At 37.8% G+C, this 23,592-nt stretch overlaps 2 protein-coding genes across 4 annotated transcripts in view; one reads left to right on the top strand and one right to left on the bottom strand.

Annotated features, from left to right (window-relative positions):
* Window positions 1-21,859, top strand: part of LOC117163377 (uncharacterized) — a 67,153-nt gene extending 45,294 nt beyond the window's left edge. The window contains exons 2-3 of the mRNA XM_033345603.2: window positions 18,787-20,300; window positions 20,772-21,859. Coding sequence (XP_033201494.1) covers window positions 18,787-20,300; window positions 20,772-21,134 — 1,877 coding nt within the window. The 3' untranslated portion in view covers window positions 21,135-21,859. The remainder of the gene's footprint in view (window positions 1-18,786; window positions 20,301-20,771) is intronic.
* qin (tudor domain-containing protein qin) overlaps window positions 1-23,592 on the bottom strand; it is a 316,412-nt gene that overhangs the window by 282,727 nt on the left and 10,093 nt on the right. The window contains exons 2-6 of one of the 3 annotated variants that reach the window (XM_076621692.1): window positions 23,280-23,589; window positions 22,626-22,895; window positions 22,463-22,545; window positions 22,126-22,329; window positions 21,964-22,044 (exon numbers count right to left, since the gene is read on the bottom strand). In XM_076621692.1, the coding sequence (XP_076477807.1) occupies window positions 21,964-22,044; window positions 22,126-22,329; window positions 22,463-22,545; window positions 22,626-22,895; window positions 23,280-23,394 (753 nt within the window). In that variant the 5' untranslated portion in view covers window positions 23,395-23,589. Of the gene's footprint in view, window positions 1-21,963; window positions 22,045-22,125; window positions 22,330-22,462; window positions 22,546-22,625; window positions 22,896-23,279; window position 23,592 lie in introns of those variants that run through there. The other 2 variants (XM_033345600.2, XM_076621694.1) reach the window with 2 other exon arrangements.

Genomic DNA, 23,592 nt, shown 5'->3' with positions numbered 1-23,592 from the left:
TGCAAAACGTAGCGAAATGGATCCTTATCATTTTTCATTTCATCGCTGAAGCTAATCAATTGAGTACGATAACAGTAGGTTGTTCTTCGTAAGGCCGATAGTAATGCAATAAGAATGTTTCGCGTGTTTTAACAATTTACGAATTTTTACACTATTGTGAAAGTTTAAACTTTCTAATGGTTAATATCTCTTTATAATGTGATTACTCTAACATCCACTGTATTACGTCGAGTCATTGTAGACAAAACTAATCTTCCTGTTAGAGATCTTATGGAACCTTGTGAATCTTCTGATGTTTTTGTACCATACATCGCTTCCTTTCAGAGATCACCACAATCTCGTCGCAAAACCATACATTTCCAATAAGTTAAACTATGTACTGGTGTTTCCAATTTTCAAACGAATAAATAATACGATAATTCATTTACAGGCTAATGCAACTTCTTGCCAAATCTCTTACTGATTAAATTCATTTAGAGCGACTGAAATTCCGCGAAGAAATGCTGCGTCGTACCAAGGACACGTTACATCGAGAAGTTAATTAAACCATCGTAAAACGAGTACTTGACAAAAAGCCACCCTCGTCTCTACTCCACTTTATTGCCACAACAATGCTGAAAGGCACAATATACATCAAAATAAAAATGACTGTGGAATAACATTATCATGGCCCAGCAACCTATCGTGCTGGCTTTATAATCACTGAGAAATCCGGTCGGTTTTCCTTCCTAGCAATCAACGTTTCCCTTCGTATCCCTTTACTCGCACGCTCGTCGGTATAAAAGGGTCGGCCTTCGTGCTATTTCTCTCGTTCGTTTGTTTCTCCATCCAATGCATGTAAAAGTTGGATGGAAGCAGTCGAGGGAGAAATACAGACAGCGAAGTCTGGCAGACAGAGGGGAGTGAGACAGAATACTTTTCGTTATTTGTAACTCGGCAGGTTTGCTTCGTCTCGCGGATGTTCACGTCGCGAAGTTCCACTTCACAACGTGTCTAGGTGGCACGAACTGGTCACGAAGATCGTAACGACAGAGGACAGGCCGTCGTCGCGTTTGTAATTTCAACGAGCGAAGACAGTATTCGCCGTGCTCTCGGTGTCGAGTGGGAAACTGTTCGTTCGAGTGCAAGTTTGTCGCTAGACTACCGATACAACATCGTGACTCATCCACACGAGCTTCTTTCGTCTCTCGATGTGTACGCATACGACGCGAATGCGATTGTGTGTGTGTACGAGTGCAGCCACCCACCGTTGGGAACGCGCCTTTCTTCCCCCTTGCGTTACTTTGCCAGCAATTCGATTATCAAACGCGTCGTGTACACAGGATTAATGCAAATAAAGCTGTGCTCGTTAAATTCGACTCGAGAACTGGATCCTCGCGTAGGCTAATTTTTGTCGTCACGGTTTTAGCAAGTAGATATGCGAATTATGGTTGAAAGAAGGAAATGTACACCGTGGTCGTAAATTCCTGACATAATTGAAGTCAGGCGAATTCTATGGCTTTTAGGGCTTCCGAGAAAATCGAGTTTGTAAACTTGTCAGATATATATGCGCGTGTTTGAGTAATTCCTGATTATGTAGGAACGCATAGTTCGCAGCTTGTTCTACACGCGTTTAGCAAAGTGATAAGTTAATAGTAACGATACTTCATTCGTTGGACACAAGCAAGCTTCATAGCTACGTATTCGTAGTATGTGAAGAATGTGTTTGATATTTGACAAAACGAAACACCCACAGCTAAATAATCGGAGAAAGTATCGTAATAAGCAAACGTGTACGAGCGCATAAGAATGGTGAAGCATTGGCGAAAGTGGCGGGTTACTCGGGAAAGAGCGTTCAACTGGATTAACGAAGAAAGCTGCTATTTTTCCACACGAATGAATTTTCGTTATGACAAATTCGTTGGAAATGAAAAGTCGCAATTTGCCGTTTGAACTTTTAACGGAACTATTCGTTGGATTTTCGGTGTTCGGATACGAGGAAAATGATCAGAAGCTACGTTAAACGAAGTAAAATATTTACAGGTGCTACTATGCGGCCGTAGTTTTCAGAATATGAAGTTTTGAGAAGAATTCCACTTGAAAATTCAGGCTCGTAATTAAGCAGAATTTCCAGTCGACGATGGTGAACCATTTTCTAAAGAAAGTGTAAACACATGCGGCTCTTGGAGGAAAACGAATTCGAAAACTCCCTTATACCAACGTCTGCGCAATGTAGTATTGATCAGAATGAAAATAATTAAACTGGCAAAAGAATATGCTCGTGCATCCGAAACTTTCCTTTAATATTGTACGTGAGTCGCATCTCTCCGAATGCTGGCCGTGATACTTGGTTTTGTATTCGTTATTAAAAGATAAAACGCTACAATTGTTCTCCGGCTACTGTTCTTACCATAATATCGTTTTTATGACAGTCAATTAAATTACAAATAGCCGGCAAACTTGCTTGTTTTTAACTTCTGTCGAGTCTAATGAGTCGTAGGAAAATTTAGAAACAGAATTACGCAGGATCTTTCGAAATGACTGAACCAAAATTTGAGTGTAAGTTTTATATGTTGAAACAAGAAAAAACGTTCATGGTAAATGGCATTGTATGTTATACGAAGCATTTTTGAAATTTCATCGACACGACAGTGAGACACGGTTGTCATGATTGTCATTTTTAACTAGAATTTCGTATACAGTCAGCTTAAGCTTATGCTGAGCAAAGTAACCACGTACCTAGTATCTAAAATATAATCAATTCTTTCGAAATAGATAGTATTTTAGGAAGAGTTGAGAAATTAATATTTTTAATGCAAATATATCTCAAGAGGACCCCATAATCAAATTTAATAAAAAGACAAATTTGATAATTTCGATAGCTGAATAAAATTAGATCTTGAATGAATTTTAAAACACGCTATAGACATTTTTTCTTATCTATACATATACAGGGTGGTTGGTAACTAGTGGCACAAGCGGAAAGGGGGTGATTCTACGCGAAAAAAGAAGTCGAAAATATACAATAAAAATTTTTCACTTGAGGCTTTGTTTTCGAGAAAATCGACTTTGAATTTTCGCTCGGTACGCGTGCGGTACGTTATAACGTTATATAAAAATGGAAAAAAAAAGTTTTTATTCTATATTTTCGACTTCTTTTTTCGCGTAGAATCACCCCCTTTCCGCTTGTACCACCAACCACCCTGTATATAAATTGTAAAAATGACTGATTCGCTCACCAACGTGCAACCCAACTGCTATACCTAGAAACGCAGAACTTGGACAGTGTTACGACCGTTCGCGGAGAGACGCGATCGCGAAGAAACGCGTCAACGAGAGGCTTTAATTCTCGCTACGATTTTGATAGTCGACGCCGCAAATCAGTCGTTGCTCTGTTTCGATTAGAATAACAGAGGTAGTTCAAACGATTGTAACACTGAATTAACAGGATTAACATAAGCTTCTATTTTTAACAATATTTAAAATTACAATTAACACGTTACAAATGATTGAACGATGATACAACTAGTTTGTTATCATAATTCGACTCGACTTTATAGTATTTCTCGACGTATTCGTTTGACTAGGCGACCTTGATTTCATTTCTCTGAACCTCCCGATGCATTCGGCTTGATTCCTCGTATGATACTCATTGCCCTTCGATTTTTTCCTTTGTCTTCTCTTGGAGACGACCCCCACCACGCTCAAGTCTCACGACCTATGATCACTAAGCCACCTTTTTTGTGTTGGTAAAATAACGGACCGAGGGCGAATCGATGTTTTTTAGAATTCGCTGCTTGGCAACAACTATGCGCTTATCGCCACATTGTGTATATCTCAGCGGTCATGTAAGACGATCTGTCTACGACATTGAAGGACCAAGGGCGACGGTTAGGAACACGATCTTTAGTAAGCCTCGGCACGTAACAGTATACCTGTTTTATAGCGCGAAATATCAGATAAGAAAGGTATTTTGGAAATACGAATCCTGAAGAACGAATCCGTTTTTTCTAAAGGATATTCGTGTTCCACGTTTTGATAAAATTCGAGACGCGAAATTCGACATATGGGCTTCTCATTGAAAATAGACAAACAGGCGCTTTTCAAAATCCAACCTTCGCAGAGATGAAAAAGGGTAAGTTGTTTTCTGAAAGGGTATCTCTGTATCTCCATATCCACTGAAGCTGGAAATTTGTGATTGAGCAAACGAGCTCCTCGTTAAAGATAAACAAACGTGTGTTTGAGCGTTTCTCTTTTTTTCTTTTTTTTTTCTTTTTACTAGTTTTAACGTATAAAACGCCTACGCCTAAATTTTTACACGACTAAACCTTACAAACTAAACTACCTTTAGAAATAGAAAGAATTCGGAGATCTCATTGATCCGAGAAAATGACGGATTTAACCGCGTATCGACAGCCACTTTCACCGGATCGTCTTCGTTAAAAGCAGAGAGATACATACGCGTTTCAGGTACGATTACTTGTAACGAGCAATATTCTATTCAATTAACGTCATCAGCCGATCGAGCCTCATAAGAACAAAATGAAAATTCCGATCGAGCTCGTATAAATCGCATTAAACCTTCGAGTATCATTTTCCGTTCCGGCGAATATTTCCAATTTGTATCCACTCTCGAACCTTCGTTGATTCCGGCATCGCAACGGCGATTCTGCTATCCTTTGACCGTGATACCCTTTGCACTGAGCCGGAGAATAATATGCTTTGAAACTATTTGGAAGTCATCTCCATATCGCGTTCGCTGAAGAACTCGCGCCCTCTCTTTGTGGAACACGACGACAACCAACCGGGAATAGTTTGATCGCTGTGAAGATATTAACGAAGAACTGTATTGTGCCATAATCGAAGAAGCTGCGCCAGGTGTTTGCGAAAGACGACGTGCGTGTGTGGAACGTTTAACGACGTACAACGTGGTAAAAATGTTGGGTTGAACAGACAGATCGTTTGGTTTTTCGTAGCGAGACGAAACTGAGATTAAACAATTTAATTGAGGTACTTCATTTTTCATTCATTCAGGAACATTTTTGGAGATACTTGTCTTTTGTTGGCCTGGCATAGGTTCAAACGTGGTTCACCAAGGTTCAGCAAGCAACGCAAGGCCACATGTGCCAATCGTATTAGGACAAAAATTGGCGCAGCTCGAATGGGATTTTCTATCTCGTCTATCACATTTTACCGCTCTTGCATGCTCGGGTTACCATTTATTCCGCTCGTCACAGAACTACCTCGACAATAAGAACTTATCTTCTTTGGAAGACTACAGGGACGGATTGGAACGTTTTCTTTTTTTTTTCTCAGAGGAATAAATTATTTCACGCCGATGGTATAACGAAGTTATCGCAAAGATGGCGAAAAGTCATCGAAGGGAATTCATTGATGGAGAACAACACGCGTAAAGGAGAAAACACGTACTTCAGTTTGATGGAAAAGGAAAATTAAAATGTAACGTGCTTTCCGTTCAACCCGACAAACCTAAAAAATCGTGATAAGAATAGACGAAAACGAGATACTTCGAAGGATATTGATTTTTCTAAATTTAAGATATAGTTGGAGAAAATCGTCTGTAAAATTAGCAAAATACTTTCAAGACTGTAGCACGTATCGTATGAAACGCATGTAGAAGCGACGAGTAAGTTTAATCAGTTCATGAGAAACGTAACATATTTGGTAACTTGTCATATAGTCGAAGAAGTAGCGATAGAAACAATTTTTAGTGCAATAAAATTATCATTTCGAGTGGAAACTTTTCTTTAAAAACTTTATTTAGAAACCTTATGTCAAAAGTTTAAAGCTACTCTTCTGATAATTGCGGTTTTATAAGAAGAGAATTAATGTGTATAGTTTAACGCCATCTCCGTAAGTAAAATAATTCTGGTTATAGGAAGAAAAGTATTGAAAGATATGTGTCAACACGTGTGCATTCGCACAAGTTTCTAAAGTAAGGGAAAAAAAATAGAATTTTATTCCCGTACTGATAAGTACGATATTTTTCATGGCGCTTTTATAAGTCGTTCCAGAATGGATTATCTTGTTTATCATACTTTTCCCTGGAACTACCTGAATAACTCGTTGAATAACTAGCGTTAGGGAAGATTGGATCGAACGAATATTGCGTGGCTTGAAAGGATTCATCCTACACAATTACTTCAACTTTCTTTATCGCGTGCAATTTTCAAAATTTAAGAGCGCAATATAAAGCATGAAATTCCCATATAACGTAACATGACAAATTTATTTCTCACATTGTCGATTATTTATTTTTATAAAAATACCTTCCTACATAGAAGAGCTTAACAAGTTTCGATAAAACATGAAACGTGCGAACAAGAAATAATTTCACTTAAATTCTCGCAAATACTTATCTGTCTATTTGCACATAACTCGCAACCAGTCAACAGTGAAAGAAGAAAACTAATTATCTTATTTCGTATCAATGGTAATAATCTGCTGTATCTTAAAATACCAAAAATAAAGAAGCAGAAAAGTTCCCTTTAACAGCACTGATAAAAATCAACGTTTTATCATTGTTTATATAGTAAACAAAAATTAGACGTGAAACAGCATAACGTAGAGAAGGAAATACAAACTGTACTCGAAGAGCGCGGTTTAGTTAATTTCACAAACAGGCAATTTACAACAAAATGGGGTTAATTTAGCCATCATCAAGCAGCAGCAACAACGTATTTGACGAAACGGTGCATGAAACAACGGGTAGCGCACGATGGGAAATTCGCGGGGGCATAAATATTTGCAAAAGGAAAGAACACGCATTGTGGATGGGGCCGGGCACAAAGCACGATTATCGCAAGATTTTAATACCCAATTATCAAAGCGTTTCATCGCTAATTTTATATTACGTGTGGCCAGTACGAGCGGGCCAATAAGATCGGGTCGCATAGAATCGATTTAAATTTGCGGGGTACCTGGACCGAATAGTTGAAATTATTCGGGCAAATGAACGAGTCGGTTGAAAATTCAAATAATAGCGGCGCATTTGTGGCGCGATTATGTGTTTCAATAGATTCGGAACGTACCTACGAGTCGTTCACTTTTCTAAAAACGGGAACAAAGCGTCAGTTTCGCAAGCGGAATAATTAATTTTAAATTAAGAGGCCCGTCGCCAATGTAATTAAATATAAAACACAATAAATCTCCATTCTGATTGTCCATCTGAAAGGAACGATTTTTTCCATTGTGCCGCAGCTTACTGTGACTCATAATCGACGTTCGAACGGCGATCGAACGTCACCTGACGCAAAAAGTATAAAACCTCCTCGTCGATGGTAATTGCTAGAGGGTGTTTCGCTATCGCTGATGTACCACCACCACTGGCTAAGGAATGGTTTTGCATATAGAAACGAATAAAAGATATCGTACAAAAACTTTCTGCCACGTGCGGTTTGATTCGTGATATGGACTCTTATCGAGTTACTTGTAGTGAACGACAATTTGATAGAATATTAAATGTATAATGTCAAAGGAAATCATTTTTTATTATATTTCGTATTTTTATTTTATTTGTATTTTATTTGAATTTTAAACGAAATAATTCTTTTGAAATAAAATTTTAACGAAGAAAGATTAATATCTTTTTAGCGTAATTTTCCATTAAAGAGTAGATAGAAAAATATAAATAAAATTACTTATCGTTTTCTCAAAATATACGAATATTACGGAACAATACTTTGTAGAATCTCATTCGACAAATAGGTACAACACGCGGTACGCTGTACAATTTGAAAGAAAGAACAGTTGGTCATAGCGTGCTTTAAATACTTCAATTTCAGAAAATTTTGTAAAATTATATGATCCAAGTGGAAGAATAAACTGTGACGAAATAAATATCAAGCAAATCCTTGGAATTCACAATGTTCAAAAATATAATTGAACAATGTAAATTTGACAGAACAAGATTGTAATTGAAATATTGCATTCACGTAACGTCAATTCTTAAATAGGGCGGAAATGAAGCAAAAGTAAAATAAACTCTTCCTTTTACGTGTTCTCTCTATCCCTCGAATATAGGATCATCTTGAGACAAAAGATACTCATTGTGCAACTCTGTACAAATAAGTACTTTCTAAACAGAATCGATGTTCGTACATGCTCCTCCAGTATCGACGAGCTATCGTTCGAATCACAAATATACCAATCCATTACGACCGACCGGAATCCAAACTAATCGATTATTTATTGACATTCGGACGTGTGCACACTTTCCGCCGAACTGTTCGAGCACGATCGTTTGTCCACCGCGATATCTCGATAGGAAGACCTGCCCGGGGTCTCTATTTAATCGCTATTCGCCACTACCTAATTTTGTCTGACTAATTGAGCAACCACTGCGAAAACGTGGGCAGATCATTCGACAAGAAATCATAGTGAACGTGAAACTTCAACACGTTCGCTGTCGAATCAATTTTGCGTATCGTGGCATCGCGACAAGGTGTAACACGTATCTTATAGTAAAATGAAAGAGTTTGAATATTTTATTGTGCGTTTGTAGACTTAAACTGTCGTAATCAATACGCGTTCTATTTTTCATATGATCTTCTTTATTCTAAATAATTCTGACGTATAAGGTACTGGATTTATCGAATGTTTGGATAATTTCGATCAGCAAAGTCCTTCTACCTTGGAAAATTAGTCTGGATGTTTAATAGTAATTTATGAGCAATTGATAACGATTAATAAAACATTTATGAGCAATTGATGGTAATTTATGAAAAATAAATCTATAGAACAGCCAGAGAACCGTGGAATTTCATATTTTAATTCAAACAGCATCTGTGTAATGAATTTTCATATACGAGAAGAAAGATTATCGATCACATGGAAAGGTCTAATTTCTCTTATAGCATGCGGTAATCAGTTGAAATTATCAAGGAAACAAGTAATCAATCACTATTTTGCATGTGAGGTAACGATGCAAAAATTACTAAATTACATTTCTAAGAATTATATTCAGAATCAAGGAAAAACAAATAGATTGATCGAAAGGTATAATGGACATAAACGAGAAGAAATATAATCTCTACGTTCACGTTTGCTCTATCAAGCAAACAATTAAAACGTCTTAATAATTTCCTAATCATACTCGAACTTTCATTTCATTTTCTATAGCGTCCCAATAATTGTATACTTTCATTTGTACAAATCTTTTATCGATTTCAAAGATTCTTTCGACAAAAATCCTAACGCTTCCACAAAATTTTCTAAATATTACTTTTCATTCGATTCAAGCGTCGCAATCAACCTCGATTCTCATTAACAATTCCACTGACAGTCATCGATGTCCCTCGCGTCAACACGTCAACATGTCGTTTCTGCACTTATCCGTTAGAAACATCGAAACTGATTAAACCCGATTCGAAAGTATTTCTTCTTGTTAAATGTTCAGATTGCATGTGTTAAACGAGGAAATTAACAAGAGGAACGGAGCAACGAGACGCATAATGGTCTGGCAGGAACCCGGCAAAGGAGCAGAGAGGACGGGCAAATGCATGCAATATTGAATACACGCGTCCACAGCGTTGTATTAATTTTCGTTTGCCTGCCTTTTGTCGCTTAATCGAGACCGTATTGTACGCTGGCAAAATCGAGCGAAGCCATGCGAATTTTATGATACAACGCCAGTTTTTCCTGTTTTCCAAACGAACGATTCCAACTTCGTTTGCTGTTTTCTATTAATATCCTATCATGTAATCGTTTAATGAGTAGAAAAATTCTAGTTGTACTTCTATAATAGTTGGAATTCTTCCATTCTAATTAGAAGTTTCTGGTTGTTGCGCTGCTTTCAACGTTTTTAGTATTCAGTGACGTATTATAGATGAAGCAGGATTTCGAGGAATTAGATTACGTTCAATCGAGTAATGAAAACCAGTGTAAAATGTGGATCAGTGGAAATATTTTACGAATCGACTAAATCGATTTAGAATTGCGGACAAAATCTTTCGGATTACAAATTTGGCAAAGTGAAAGAAAAGAAGAAAATTCATGTTATTCTATTTTATTTATTATGAGAAATCTTACGTTATTTCATGAAATCTCCATCTTTTTAAAAACCACCAATAGTCAAAATCACACATTTTTCTCTACCTTGGAATGAAACCTTCACCTTGACACTAAAAAGAAATTGAACCATCTATCTATCCCTTTGAAACTTAGATATTTTCCTCTTCCCAAAAAGTTCAGGTCAATATACAATGAATTTCATCCTCAGAAACAAAATAATCTTATTCAACTGTGTGCAACCCAACTCCAACAATAAATTTCCAGAGCAACCCATTATTAATTTAACTAAAACCCACGTAAAGATCATCAACGTTTCTACATCCTAAATCAACACCTACCTCTTGCACCAGAGAAGAAGAAGCGAAGTTAAACAACAATCGTAACACAAATTCGTTGGAATCGCCAAGTAAATGAACTTGCGTGACGCTTGTACGCAATGACCATTACAGCAGTGTCAAATCCTGTAGAACAGAGTCGCTTGCCATTCCGATAACAAGACGCAACGTTGCTCGCAGCAACTTCTTAGGAAACACACACACACACACACACACAGTCCGTTCTTGTTTCGTCTAATTTCACAGCTCTGTATTTCCCTTAAGGACCAGTTTCGTCACAAGGGACGCGTAACGCGACGGTACACACGAATCCTGCGAACAGGATCGCGAGCCGACAACCAGGTGATCCAGCGTTCTCGGTTACTCGAGGAGAGTCCACGAGACTCGAAACGCACACACACACCGATGTCTCGCGCGACTCGCCGCTGGGACGAGTGTCGTTACGCGGCTCGTTTTCCGGTTTTAATTAAATGACGTGCGAAACGCGCGGCGCAGAGTCGCGTTTCTGGCTTCCCGGATACCTGTACTCAGACGGGTCAAAGGTAAACCAGAAATTCGTGCTGTCAACCGACTGTGTATTAACGCGCTACCGTTAGATTTTTCCATGGTTTGTTGGATTCCGGCTCACTTTTAGGTTTGACGATTTGATCGAAGAATTTGTAGTCGTTTGACATTCTGTAAAGGAATTGCATTCTACGTGCAATTTCTTTGATCGATAGATTCTGATTTCTGGGGGGAAATTATTCCTGGACTTTTTAATATGACATTCACTTTAGTCTTACGTATCCTGAACATTCGTCGATGTTTGACAACATTCTGCAAGGGAACCTCAAGCTTTGTGATTGATAGTTTGTAATTCTTCTTCCCAGAAACTGTGGAATTTGTTTACATACATTCGAGCAGGATATCGTGTCCTATACACTACACAGTATGGACGAAATAGATTTTGCTGGAATATTACAAATTCTAACATCAACATATTCGATGGAAAATCTAATTTGGAAATTCTAGCTATCAGAGAAATAGTAGAAAATTTAGTAACTGAACCATACAGTATAATATATATATATTGTCCGGTATTTCTCTTTAATACCTGAGAATGGAATTCAAGACCTCCATAATAAGAGATCAAGATATCTTTTGCAAGAATACAGTTGCAACAGACTTTATGTAACTCCCTGTATATTATGCACGGGACTTCCTGTTGGAATGAACTTACGGCTATAATCGCAAGGTGGTATGGAATTTAAGGAGATATTTTCCTACCTGTAACGCAAGAAAATCTCTCAATAATTTAAACGAAATAACATATTCAACGTTGCAGTATCATAAAAAGAATCACACTGTCGCTTTTACATCCTGAAACTACATTACTAAATAATTTACGGCTTTAACGTTTCTCTCCTAGAAAATTATGCTTCATTATCTATTATCGAATACGAGGATCGATGCCCCGCCAAAAAACATATAAGCCGCACAATAGCAGTTGGTAAACTTTTATTAAAGCAATTCGTTGCATGTGTGCAACAGTAAAAACAGGAATAGCGGTGCAACGAGTCTAGCTTAAATTCGTTATCGATGTTTCCAACTGTACGAGCAGACCAAACAATTTTATATTAAATTAACCCTGGCGTGGAAAGTTTAGGAATTATACGAATTACGAAAAAATTCGATTGTCTTTATCAGCGGGATGATCCGTGTCAGATATAAAGCAAATCTGCGTTAACTTCTGTAAAACAAAATAATTTACGTGATATAATCTCGCTGAAGCTTGTTACCGTATGAAAAACACCTGTTAATTGAGAGTTCTAACAGATGTATTCATAGGAATGGACATCCTCGATGAGAACGATACGGATGGCATGGGGTTTAGCCTTAAAAAGAGACGCAATCAGGCCCGGTAAAACGAGAGAAAGGAAGAACAACAATCATTAATTATCGATGACGCTGAACGGGAACGTTACTAAAACGATCATCATTAAAACCTCATTTAGCCTGTGCTAATCTCGTTATTCTCGGCGGCCAGTCGTCGGCTCACCTTTTTCCGATATACCGAATCCGAAATTTTAAATGGAGGCTTTTATAACGCGCAATTATAACGCGTATTCTCTCATCTTGACGCCGGTGCGCGTACATGCGAAAGAAAAGCGAAAATACGCCGTTTCATGCGGTCGTACGCGCGCGTAACGAAGGTAATTACATGCACGCGATACGAAAGCGAAAGGGTCATTACACATCCACTCGACGCGACAGAATACAGGTTACAAACCTGGGTCCCTTTCAATTTTTATGAAACTCACCGTCGTTCTACTTCACGTGCGCGTCCAGGATCGTGCATAGAATCGTCGCTCTTGAAAAAACTGTTTCATTTATTTACCGTTTCATGTATTCGATGAACGTTCAAACGTTGATTCGTTCAAAGAGATTTCAATTCGATGGTTTCAGCTAAAATTACGTTGCCAATTAAATTCATTGTTTCGTCGTTCTTTTATTTTATTTTCGTTAGCAAATTGAAAGTCAGTAGCTTAATCATCCTCTAGAATATTCAACTTTTATCGTAGATTAACGCTGGGATTTTACATGGCCACGTAAATATAGAACTTTCTCAAATTCGTACAACTTCTTTCAAAGCTATCCGTAATACCGAAAATCTTACGAATTATACAGAGTGGTTGGTAATTGGTGGTACAAGTGGAAAGGGGGTGATTCTACGCGAAAAAAGAAGTGGAAAATATAGAATAAAAATTTTTCGTCTGAGACTTTGTTTTTCAAAAAATCGACTTTGAATTTTCGCTCGGTACGCGTGCACTTTATCACGTCTCGTTATAACGGATCTCACTGTAGATCGTTGTCTCGATTGTCGTTATTTTTAAAAATTTTTAAACAGTTTTTTAAAAATTTTTATTCTATATTTTCGACTTCTTTTTTCGCGTAGAATCACCCCCTTTCCGCTTGTACCACCAGTTACCAACCACCCTGTATAATTGTTACACGCCAAACCAATTCTATTAACCGATGCTATTAATTCAGAATAATTTAAAATAATTCGGCAGAACCTCTCCGACCTATTTCCTTCTCTTCTTTTCAATAAAACATCCAAACAGAATAAAAGGACAAAAGAAAACTGCCTAACAACCAACTCTGTACCAAAACACTCTATACCATGAAACTTCATCGATAAAGGAAACAATAAACAGAGACCGTTCATCTTAAACGAGACAAGACAGAAAAATGAAGAAACGAGAAAGGTATTCAGCTTGATTGAAAACACTTCTTTCTCCACGTTCGACTCACGTGTATCCGACCTAGAGATAACAGGCGAACTGTTTCGAAACCTTACGACAGAGGAAGATACCCCCTGTTCGCCACGATTTTAATTAGTTTTCCCATTGTGCAAGAGACACGGGTTCGAAAGAGAGGTTGAAGAGAGGTTTGGCACCAAAGGTGGAGAAGAGCCTCTGAATTCCGTTTGCGTCTACTGAGTAGTTGTCTCGCAATGGGACTCCTCGTCTGTCACGCTTCCAGATCACGTGCCTTCGAAATAACGTAATCCGGGAGACCAATAGCCGTCAATTAATATTCCGTATCGAGATACCGATGAATCGGCACGACATTCTGCCGGACACGTCGAGTTTTCGTGTCGTGGCCACTCGCCACGATACGTTGCACAAATGTAGAAACCCGTGCAGCGTAAAGAGAAACAGACGCGGTGATCAATCCGCGGCGAGACCCGAAATATTGCAACATACCATGACTCACGAAAGTATCTGGACTCCTAGTCATATCGTATATGTTACACAAAACATTCTGAAATTCCATTAGCAATGTAATGTGACACGAGCGTGAAGTGTACATATAGCTGCGTAGTCAACGAAACGGCAATATTTATATAAACAAAGAACAAAGACATTTGAGACGAACATGGCCAAAAAAAGACTCACGCTGTGTTGTTTTAGTTCGGAGATTAATCTGGTCACAAAAACGATGCTTTTAAAAACAAAGACTACAGAAATTCTGTTTATGATAGTGAGAAAGTATAAGATTAGTAAATTATTCTAAACTACAAGCTACAAATTAATTTCAAATGGAATAAAAGTTATATTGCCAGAGATGAGATATTACAATCTACAACGGCAATAATAAATTTAATGCGAGCATTTATGAATTTACAAAACAACCTCTTTCCTCCGTCCCCACGTACGACCGAATTAGTATAACCTCCATAATTGACAAGGACGCGTATAATCCAGCAGACGGACGCTCTTAACATTTTTTAATCCTTGAACGCTGTTAATTCCCTCTATAAAAATGAATAAACAATAACATAAAATGTCACCGGGTTTCGAGACGGACGCCGAAGAATCGAATAGTCGGGATTCGCTGTGAAATACAACGCAATTTATTATAGAATCTACAATTGAAAAAAAAAGAAACAAAAAAAGGAAGCACAGTGAGAAAAGGGGCGAGAAAAAAATTCATTGGTTGGTCGCACTCTCGTTGGATAATAAAAATCCCGCCGCGGCCAGGTGTCTATTTTGTCTTGTTCGCGATTCGACGGCATAAAATAAACAAAAATCCATGGACACCAGTTCGCGTAATACAAGCCTATCGTTACAATCGTAATTCAGAGACACGAGACCAACAGAATAGAGAACAACTGCTGCGGACAATTGATATCGCCTATGGAAAACAGAGCAACGTCGATATTCCCAATCGCGCGAGCCGGTAAAATTACTGCGACCGCCGGTTTTATTTATTGTATGGGCCAGGAGACGAAGGGCCGTGTCAAAAAGCGAGGCAATACGCGCTCCGAACATCCGACCAAATAAACCCGTTTCTCATTTTCCCGCCTGCGGAAAACGAAAGTTCCTTAACGAGTGAAAAACTATCGCGACGCCTTTGCCGGAAATATTAACTCGCGTGCGTGAATCGCATACGAAATTAATACTCGCCTCAGTGTGAATATACCGTGCACGAGCGGCATTAAAAAGACAAAAAGAAAAGAGCATCTGAAGCTTGGGAAAACAAAAGGTATTTGCGAGAACAAGGTAATCAAATGATAAAAAATTGAACAGGGAGAACGTTCATTAGCAGAGTCGGACGTGGCTGTACATTGTAAATTTTCGGCACGGAATTTTTAGGTTGAACAAACGACAATCTGCATGTTTGTGACGAATCGATAGAACGGTACAAGGTTATCGAGGTGTGTAATGAAATTTATTAGAAATTGGCATAACGATTGGCTTTGTGGTACAAAGGAATCGAATGCTGATTGATTTTGAGATCTAGGTTTTATTCGTCAAGATTTCATACTCTAAAATCAACTGCAAAAGTATCTACGTCACTGTGATACGAAGAAACCTGTGCCTAACTTGTATTTCTCTGTTACTATCACAAGTTTATATGTAAAACAAATAAATTTCAAGAAAACTCGAGGCTTTTGTATCCTTACAACCTTCCTATAGCCTGACAGTCCTGTATGTCTCAAATTTACCGACCAACAATCCCAAACCTACCTCGGTAAAGCGCCGATCGCTCATCGCGATAGAAAATTCGCGGACTAAAGAAATCAAACCTGCGAAGGATCGCCATTCTCTAAGATACATAGCTATCTAGCAATATCATTCAAGTACGAGTTCAGCGTACTCCAAACGTTTCTCCAAAATTTTCTTCGACGAGAAACGAAGTGTCTGTGATGTGGCCAGCACGAGTGTGAACATAACTTGTCGAGCAGAATCGGGTTCGCGCGAACAAGAGGGGAAAATGCAAAAGTAAAGGGTGGAGAGGTCAAGAGTCCGGTTATCCCAAAGGAAGGTGCACATCCTTACGCAGATACAGACATAGGCGACGGCGCTTTGTAAATTTTCAGGGCAAGCACCTCTTTAGACAGGGCAAACGGAGAGAGTTACTCGCGGCACACGCGCTTTGCGGATTTTTCAATCACGTTCCGTACTGACAGGATTAATAAAGCGGCGCGCGCTACGCGGAGAGTTTCCAGACTCATTTCATGCAGAATCGAATTGGATTTCCAGGTCGGGGTCGGTGTATATCTGTGTGCAATGCAACAGAGAGACTGGGTCCCTTTGATGTGCCACGCTCGGATACCGTTGAGCTTCTTCTATCTCTGTCTATCTATAACGCGAAAACGATACCACCTAGCCACGTCCTATGTTACATCGCCACTAAATAATCGGTTTATAAAAATTCATGCAGGATACAGAGAAGCGTCGGGTTTATGGCCACACACACACATTTTCCTTTGCACCGAATACGACCATCTCTGTGACGAACAGGATCAGGCATAGCGAAGACGGCCTCCTGGCGTTCGTTTAGAGAAAGAGAATCGAGGATTGGAGGATTTTGTTTGAAATATTAGCACGTGTTCGTTATACGAGTAATATCGGGTGTTACGAATAGAGATTGTAAAAGTATAAAAATTACAAATAGATTGAGGATGAAAGTTTGAATACTGACTGAAGGTAAATATAATCGAGCACCTTTATAATATCACTCTTTAAGCGTTAACCGATCGTATACGTCGATTAAACCAGCAAAATTTCAATTTTTACTTTTTCCAACAACATGAAACTTTCATCCACAGTTATCTCTTCGCAAACATGAATTTTTTCATCGCTTTCAATTCAGCCGATAGGAATATTCCGCAACTTTCCATATAAAAATCTTTTCAAGCAATAAAGAAATGAAATCGAATGGTAGAAAATCTGTGCACATTCTCTTCCAGTTCTAGATATATATATATAACTATTCATACAAAGAAATCGATATGAATGCACGAAGATAAATCAACACTGTTTCGGAAGGAGAGGTTAAGTAATCTTTAGTTTGAGTCCTAATTTATATGCCTCTAGTTGAAATTATTTGCATAGAAATAAGTACGTTCAAATCCGCCATAAACGAACGATTCTTTATACAAAGTTAAGAAATGTTTCTAATTAAAAGAAGAATAAACAAGATGAAAATCAATGCAATAACGATAACACAAAGTAACTTCTCCTATTTTTACATGAAGAACTTCTTAATTAGCTGCGCTGTGCAGTAGCTATATTGATCAAAGTCCGCGTAGTCAAGCAAAATGTTATCAACTAGAGTTAACTGTATCTTTCTTCAGAATGAACAAAGAATCGCCGCACAAATAGTTCCACCCTCCGTTTCCAAGACCTATTAATCAAAGTTAATAAATCCGTTCGAAACGTACGAACAAAAAAAGAGCCGCAAATACCTTGCAACGAAGAAGCATGAAAGAACAGCAAAATGAAGAAAACATAATTAGCTGTTAAACACGGGAATAATTGGCAACGGAATCGATCGAACAGACTCCATTTCCCAGGGATATTTGATTCAACCAGGCAACGTACATACGTCTGCAGCAACACCAAAAGATTGAACCATTCTGTACGATCGAGCAAGACGCGAATAAAGGGGAAAAGTAGTCGTACACGCGTAGGGTTGAGGTTCGAAGCCAGAGGAGAGCAGAGCCGGAGGATTGGTATGTTTTTAGTGGTTGCAGCACTCGAACGTGCCAGGGCGAATATATCCTGCACGACTGCATACACACACGCAAGGGAACAAACGCGCTCGCGCACTGAGTGCTTCGAATATATCAGCATGCGTGTTCGTATATAGGTACACACCGATACGGTCTTTATTCTTGCTATCTCGGTGCACGTACAAAAGCGTTGGCCAGCTCTACGAATGTTTTCCCCTTAATTTAATTTCACCAGACCGGAGTGCAGCGTACGCATTACTTCGCACGTAACCCGGCAAGAGGGAAAAGATTAAGAATAAGAAGGGAGGGAGGGAAGAAATAGGCGCGTTGAGGTATAACTATGCACGCTGGTAGCTTTTTAAAAGACCGATTAAGAAGATGTCTCACGCGTTGCTATGAGGCAGCGTCATCGCGTTGAATTGATTCTTTTTCCCCTCTTCCTTCTTGCCTCACATACTTTCCTCCAATTTTCTGTTTTCCCCTCCGCCGTCGATTTCCATTTGGTCTTTTTATCAGCTTTCCCGCACCAGGATCGTCGTAGTAATTAGAACTCGCCAGATCGTTCCTATTATTATTGTCCTTCTCTCATCGACACGCTCGCGCAACACTCGAAAACACTTAAATTTCAGAGGGACTCGTACGATACGTTTGTCAAATGCGCGACCCTCTAACCATTTCGGTACTTCAATTGTGTTAAACCATTCAAGCGTATTTTATGCAAGTTGTTTCCTAGCTTGTGATTCGCGCGCAGATCGATCTATTTACTTGGCTAACGGGATAGCCTTTTTTTGCGTTTCGTTATTTATGCCGGCTAGTTTTATTGGGTCGACAATTTTTGCATTCTCTATGCTCTATAAAATATACGTGTTTACTTAATACCTATTCTACATAGTAAAAAACCTCGTACGAATTAATTTTAATTTTTTGTTACAGTGTTAACCACCAAGACTAGCGCAGCATCTTCTGATTCAAACTCGACGAAAGTCGTAGTCGACGAAGAAGATGACGAATCGTTGCCAGAGATCACGCTGGAGGAATTCAAAGAAAGGTACAGGAGACTGATACCCTACATGACGTTCTACGTAGCAAACAACTACGTAAACGGGCAAAACCCGGTGTCACAAGGCACTCCTGGAAAAGAGATACAAAGTGGCCTGGTAGGAGTGAGAAAGAGCCCGCAATCGTTCGTCAGAGTGAATACCGTGCCACGAAGGACGAACAATTATCGCACGAATGTACCGAATCAAGACAAGAAATTCATTCCATCGATACAATACGATCCGCGAAACGTAGGAGCCGATAGCGACTATTTCACACCCGTGAGACACAGTTCGAAGGTCAATTATGAGGAGTACCCGATACCGTATCAACTGTATCGGGATCAAAAGGTAGCGTATCCCGAGATAACTACGGTATCCAGCCAAGCTATCCGTAAGGAGAACAGATACTATGCAAACGTGAGACCATTACGACCTTACACAACAAATGGCAGAGATCACTTGCCTAGAAAACAACCCATTAAACCTATTTACAGTAATCTACGAGATGAGTACATGCTTGATTATAATGTCAGACCAAGTACTGCTGTTAATTATCCTGCGAAGGAATTCCAAGATCACCGACAAATACCACTACCTAACGTGTATCCCAACGTGCTGGAACCTCTACCAGCGAGTAAACAATCTCCTATGCTCGCCCTACCACGAAATCCTAACGTAAACCTACAACAAATAGTGGAAAGCTTTCAACTAAGTGAACGTTTACCAGAAACATTGAACAAGGATAACATAGACAATAGTCTAAAGACACTTGTAGAGATATTGAATATCCTTCACAGCACGAAAAAGGAAGAATTCCCGCAAATCCAAGCGTCTCCTTTAACACCAGTGGTGGCACCTCTACCACCCAGGATACCGGAGAAACCAACGAGTTTCAGGGTAAGACCGCAAACGAGGCCAAAAGTAATAACCGAGACGCGATTTCAAGCTACACCAAATCCGCTATATTTGACCGATGATCCTGAACGTTACAAAATAACGTCATACGAGGATGAAACGAAACCTAAACCACCACCTCAGTCGAATTACAACACGAACAGCTTGACCAACAACAACGTGGTGGAATATTATGTTCCTATTGTGCAAGAAATTCCAACGAAACAGAAAGAACCGTTCCTACCGACGATCAGACCGCAAACCAACGAAGATCCGACTGATCATTCCTACGCTATCACGGAGGATTTGAGTGACGATGTATTGCAACAGGAACGATATCCTTTGCCACCTGTTACCACGGAAGTTGTCCCACAGACGTCGCTAAAATATGGTGCTACCAGAGGAAAGGCTAACGTCGACTATCCGGCCTATTCTAGTATACCTCGTACGAATTTCAATTGTAAGGAGCAGCGTTACAAAGGATTCTTTGGCGATCCGGATACTGGATGCCAGGTAATGTCTTTATTTTTTGTATTTTCTAATATTAAATTTCTAATAATAAAATTGATTGTGTGACGACTTATATTACAAACTAGGCAAGAATGAGTGGAACAATTAAACATAGGACGATATCTTATATAGATATAAATCGAAACTATGAAAAAAGATATGTTGTAGAGTTATATATAAAAATTTGAAAGATCTATAAACAAATAAATTCTCATGACTAATGCCTGGATGATGTCATAAAGGTTATCAAGTAATAAGTAATGTTGATAATTTCATTAATAAATCTATCAATTGTATTAATTAAGGAATTATTGGAACTCTCGCTCCTATTGTCGTATACAAATATTGAAAAACGATGATTGAAAAAATTTGTCTTTGCGTGATACTTGTACCACCTATTCTTGTTCACCTTGTATACAGAAATTTCAAAGTTGCTTGCGATTTCTAACAGTGATAATAATGTTGTTCTCGCAGGTATGGCATTACTGCGATCTTAATGGTGGTAAATCATCGTTTTTATGCCCGAACGGTACTATATTCAGTCAAGTGGCGTTGACGTGCGACTGGTGGTTCAACGTGAAATGCGAAACAACAACTCAATTATACGTGTTAAACGAACGACTCTACAAGTACATTCTGCCGATAATGCCAAAGTTCCCGGAGGACTTCACCGGTCCGGAAGTAGATCGGTATTTAGAACTCAAATTTAAAGAGATGGAGGCGAAACTGAAGGAGAAAAAGCTGAAGAAACAGCAGGAGGAGAAAGAGAAAGAGAAAGAGAAGCAAAAAGAAAAACTCAAGGATAAACAACAAACACAGGAGAAAGAAAATGAATAATCGATATGTCTAGATCCTAGTTAAATTATTGTAATTTTGCTGATTCAACTCTAGTACGTATTTAACGTATATACCTTGTTGCCATTATTTGTTATAAATAGCAGTGAACGATTGTAGGTTGTGTCTCTTACACATCATTGGATGTGGAGAAATTTTGTGAAACTCAAAAATGTGCAATATTTTTATTATAGGTTTGTGTGTGATTTATTCTTATATATATATAGTGTATTTTATAAGAAAAGTTTGGTATAAGATCTCTAGATTGAAGAAATCAAATCACTACATTATTACTGTAATGAAATATTTAATATGCAGAATCTAATTATTCAAGCACTTAAAGCAACTGGAAATGCAGGAACTGGACACATATGGAACAACCGATAATGTCAATAAGTATTTTTCTTCCCTCTAGTCATATTTGTATTATGTAATTATTTATGACAGCATATATTCTTTATTACTTTATAAAAAAACGTTTGCATTTATACATGCATTTCACAGACAAATAACAGTCTTCTATATGTTAGGTATATATCATATATGCAACATATTATACTCAATTATAAACAAGTATGACGATAAATTAATTTGAAAATTTCTGCTACTTCAGAGAACAGTTTGTACAATTAATTATATTGCAACAAATTGATTCTACGATAATGATTAATATTTGTACTTAATACTTTGTTGCAAGTACATAATAAAATTATTTATTTACCATTTAACATGAATATTTTTCTTTATTATGCATGCACTATAATTCTTAATAATCTGCTCTAAGATCTAATAACTTTTCCATAAGAAGAATAAAAAATTAATTTAAACTTACCTTTTGCACCTGCTGAACCCTCTTGAGATTCTCACTCACACGGTTAAACACGTCGTGGAATTCAGTCATCAGTTTATTGTTCTAATAAACACATGAATAAAACTATATTATTTCTTTTCAGTGTCACACTAATAAATTGTTTACATCGGTTATAATACAAACCTGTTGGCTTAAAGGAAAGTAATTATGTTGTTTATGTAATTGTATCATACAATGTGAGCATCCAGCTATATCACAATTTTCACAGTAATATCCTATCCGTTCAAGACACTGTTCTGAGCAAGTATTTTTTAAAATGAAGGAATTTTCATTATTTTCCTCCGTTAGCACGACCTTTGAATGATTTTGTAGCGCTTTCCCATGAATCTAATATAACATAAAGATAAAACTAACTATGACATACATACTCTTATAATTTATAGAAAATGCAATCAATGATACATCCCCAAAAACAAACAAATAATAATGTAATAAAAAGCAGTTGTAATAAGCAATATACCTTGGAATAACAAATATGACAAAAGAGAACGTTACATTGTTGGCACTTTAGTGTTGCTTGAATTCCACATTCAGAACATAAACCTGAAAATGAAGGATACTTCATTGTAACTTAAAGCATCGTTTAAAAAATATAATTTCTCCTTCTCTAATATGATACAGACCTTGTATGCTCTGTTGCTTTGATTTAGAAGTAGAAGGTTTACAAAAAGAAATATCTTGATCATCTGTATTAATTGGTCGATTATGTGACATGACTATTAATCCCAAAGCATATATGTTTAGAGGTAACTGAAGTATATTATTACTGTCACACTCTGAGATTATATTGCATATAGGACAAGGTTGATTAACAAATGATTTAGCACATTTATCACATATTATATGTCCACAGTCTAATAACAGAGGTATTGTACCACGCATAGGAACAAATGCTGAAACAAACAAGATAAAGCTTTCTTAGTATTTTTTCTAATCATACTTTACAAATGGCATGAGTAACACAAATCTAAACAATGCTATCAACCTTAATTTATATATTATTCTAACCTCTGGGATATCATTTATATTAGAATTACAAAGGAAAGTAGCAGGCATACTTCTTGTGTAAATTTCCTGTTTTTCCTTATTATAAAATGTCATTAACGAAAATATATGTTCATGGAAGTAGATCAAAAGATTTTTACAATACGATTGTTGAAATCACATTACAAAAGGTTAAAAATAAGTATTTCGCTTAGATTTAATATGTACAACATGTAAATAATAGAAAGAATAAAACACCGGTAAGTATATGACTGGAGAACATGAATGATTACCTTCAAAAAAAAATTGGTGTTTACATTGTGTACAAAATACATTTCGAAGTTTTGTAGGTGGAAAATTGTAATTTTGAATATACTTGAAATTTTTTCTGAACTTCATTTTATTCATAATGAATAACTCGTACGATCACCAATTTCAAACACTCACTAATCGAATCAACGAACCTCTTTAGTTACACGCCACGGTACGGCACGCGGAACTCGAAGCGGCACACATTTGAATTCTGTCCCAGTGGCGGCACAAGACTTTGAGTACCCGCGCAATACACCTTTTAAATAATAGAGTAAAATATCTCTTACAAACCTA

This window comes from Bombus vancouverensis, chromosome 9 (genome assembly GCF_051014615.1).
Source record: "Bombus vancouverensis nearcticus chromosome 9, iyBomVanc1_principal, whole genome shotgun sequence".
Classification (NCBI taxonomy): Eukaryota; Metazoa; Arthropoda; class Insecta; order Hymenoptera; family Apidae; genus Bombus; species Bombus vancouverensis.
Note: the sequence above shows the minus strand (reverse complement) of the source record. Positions and strands in the feature narration are given on the sequence as shown.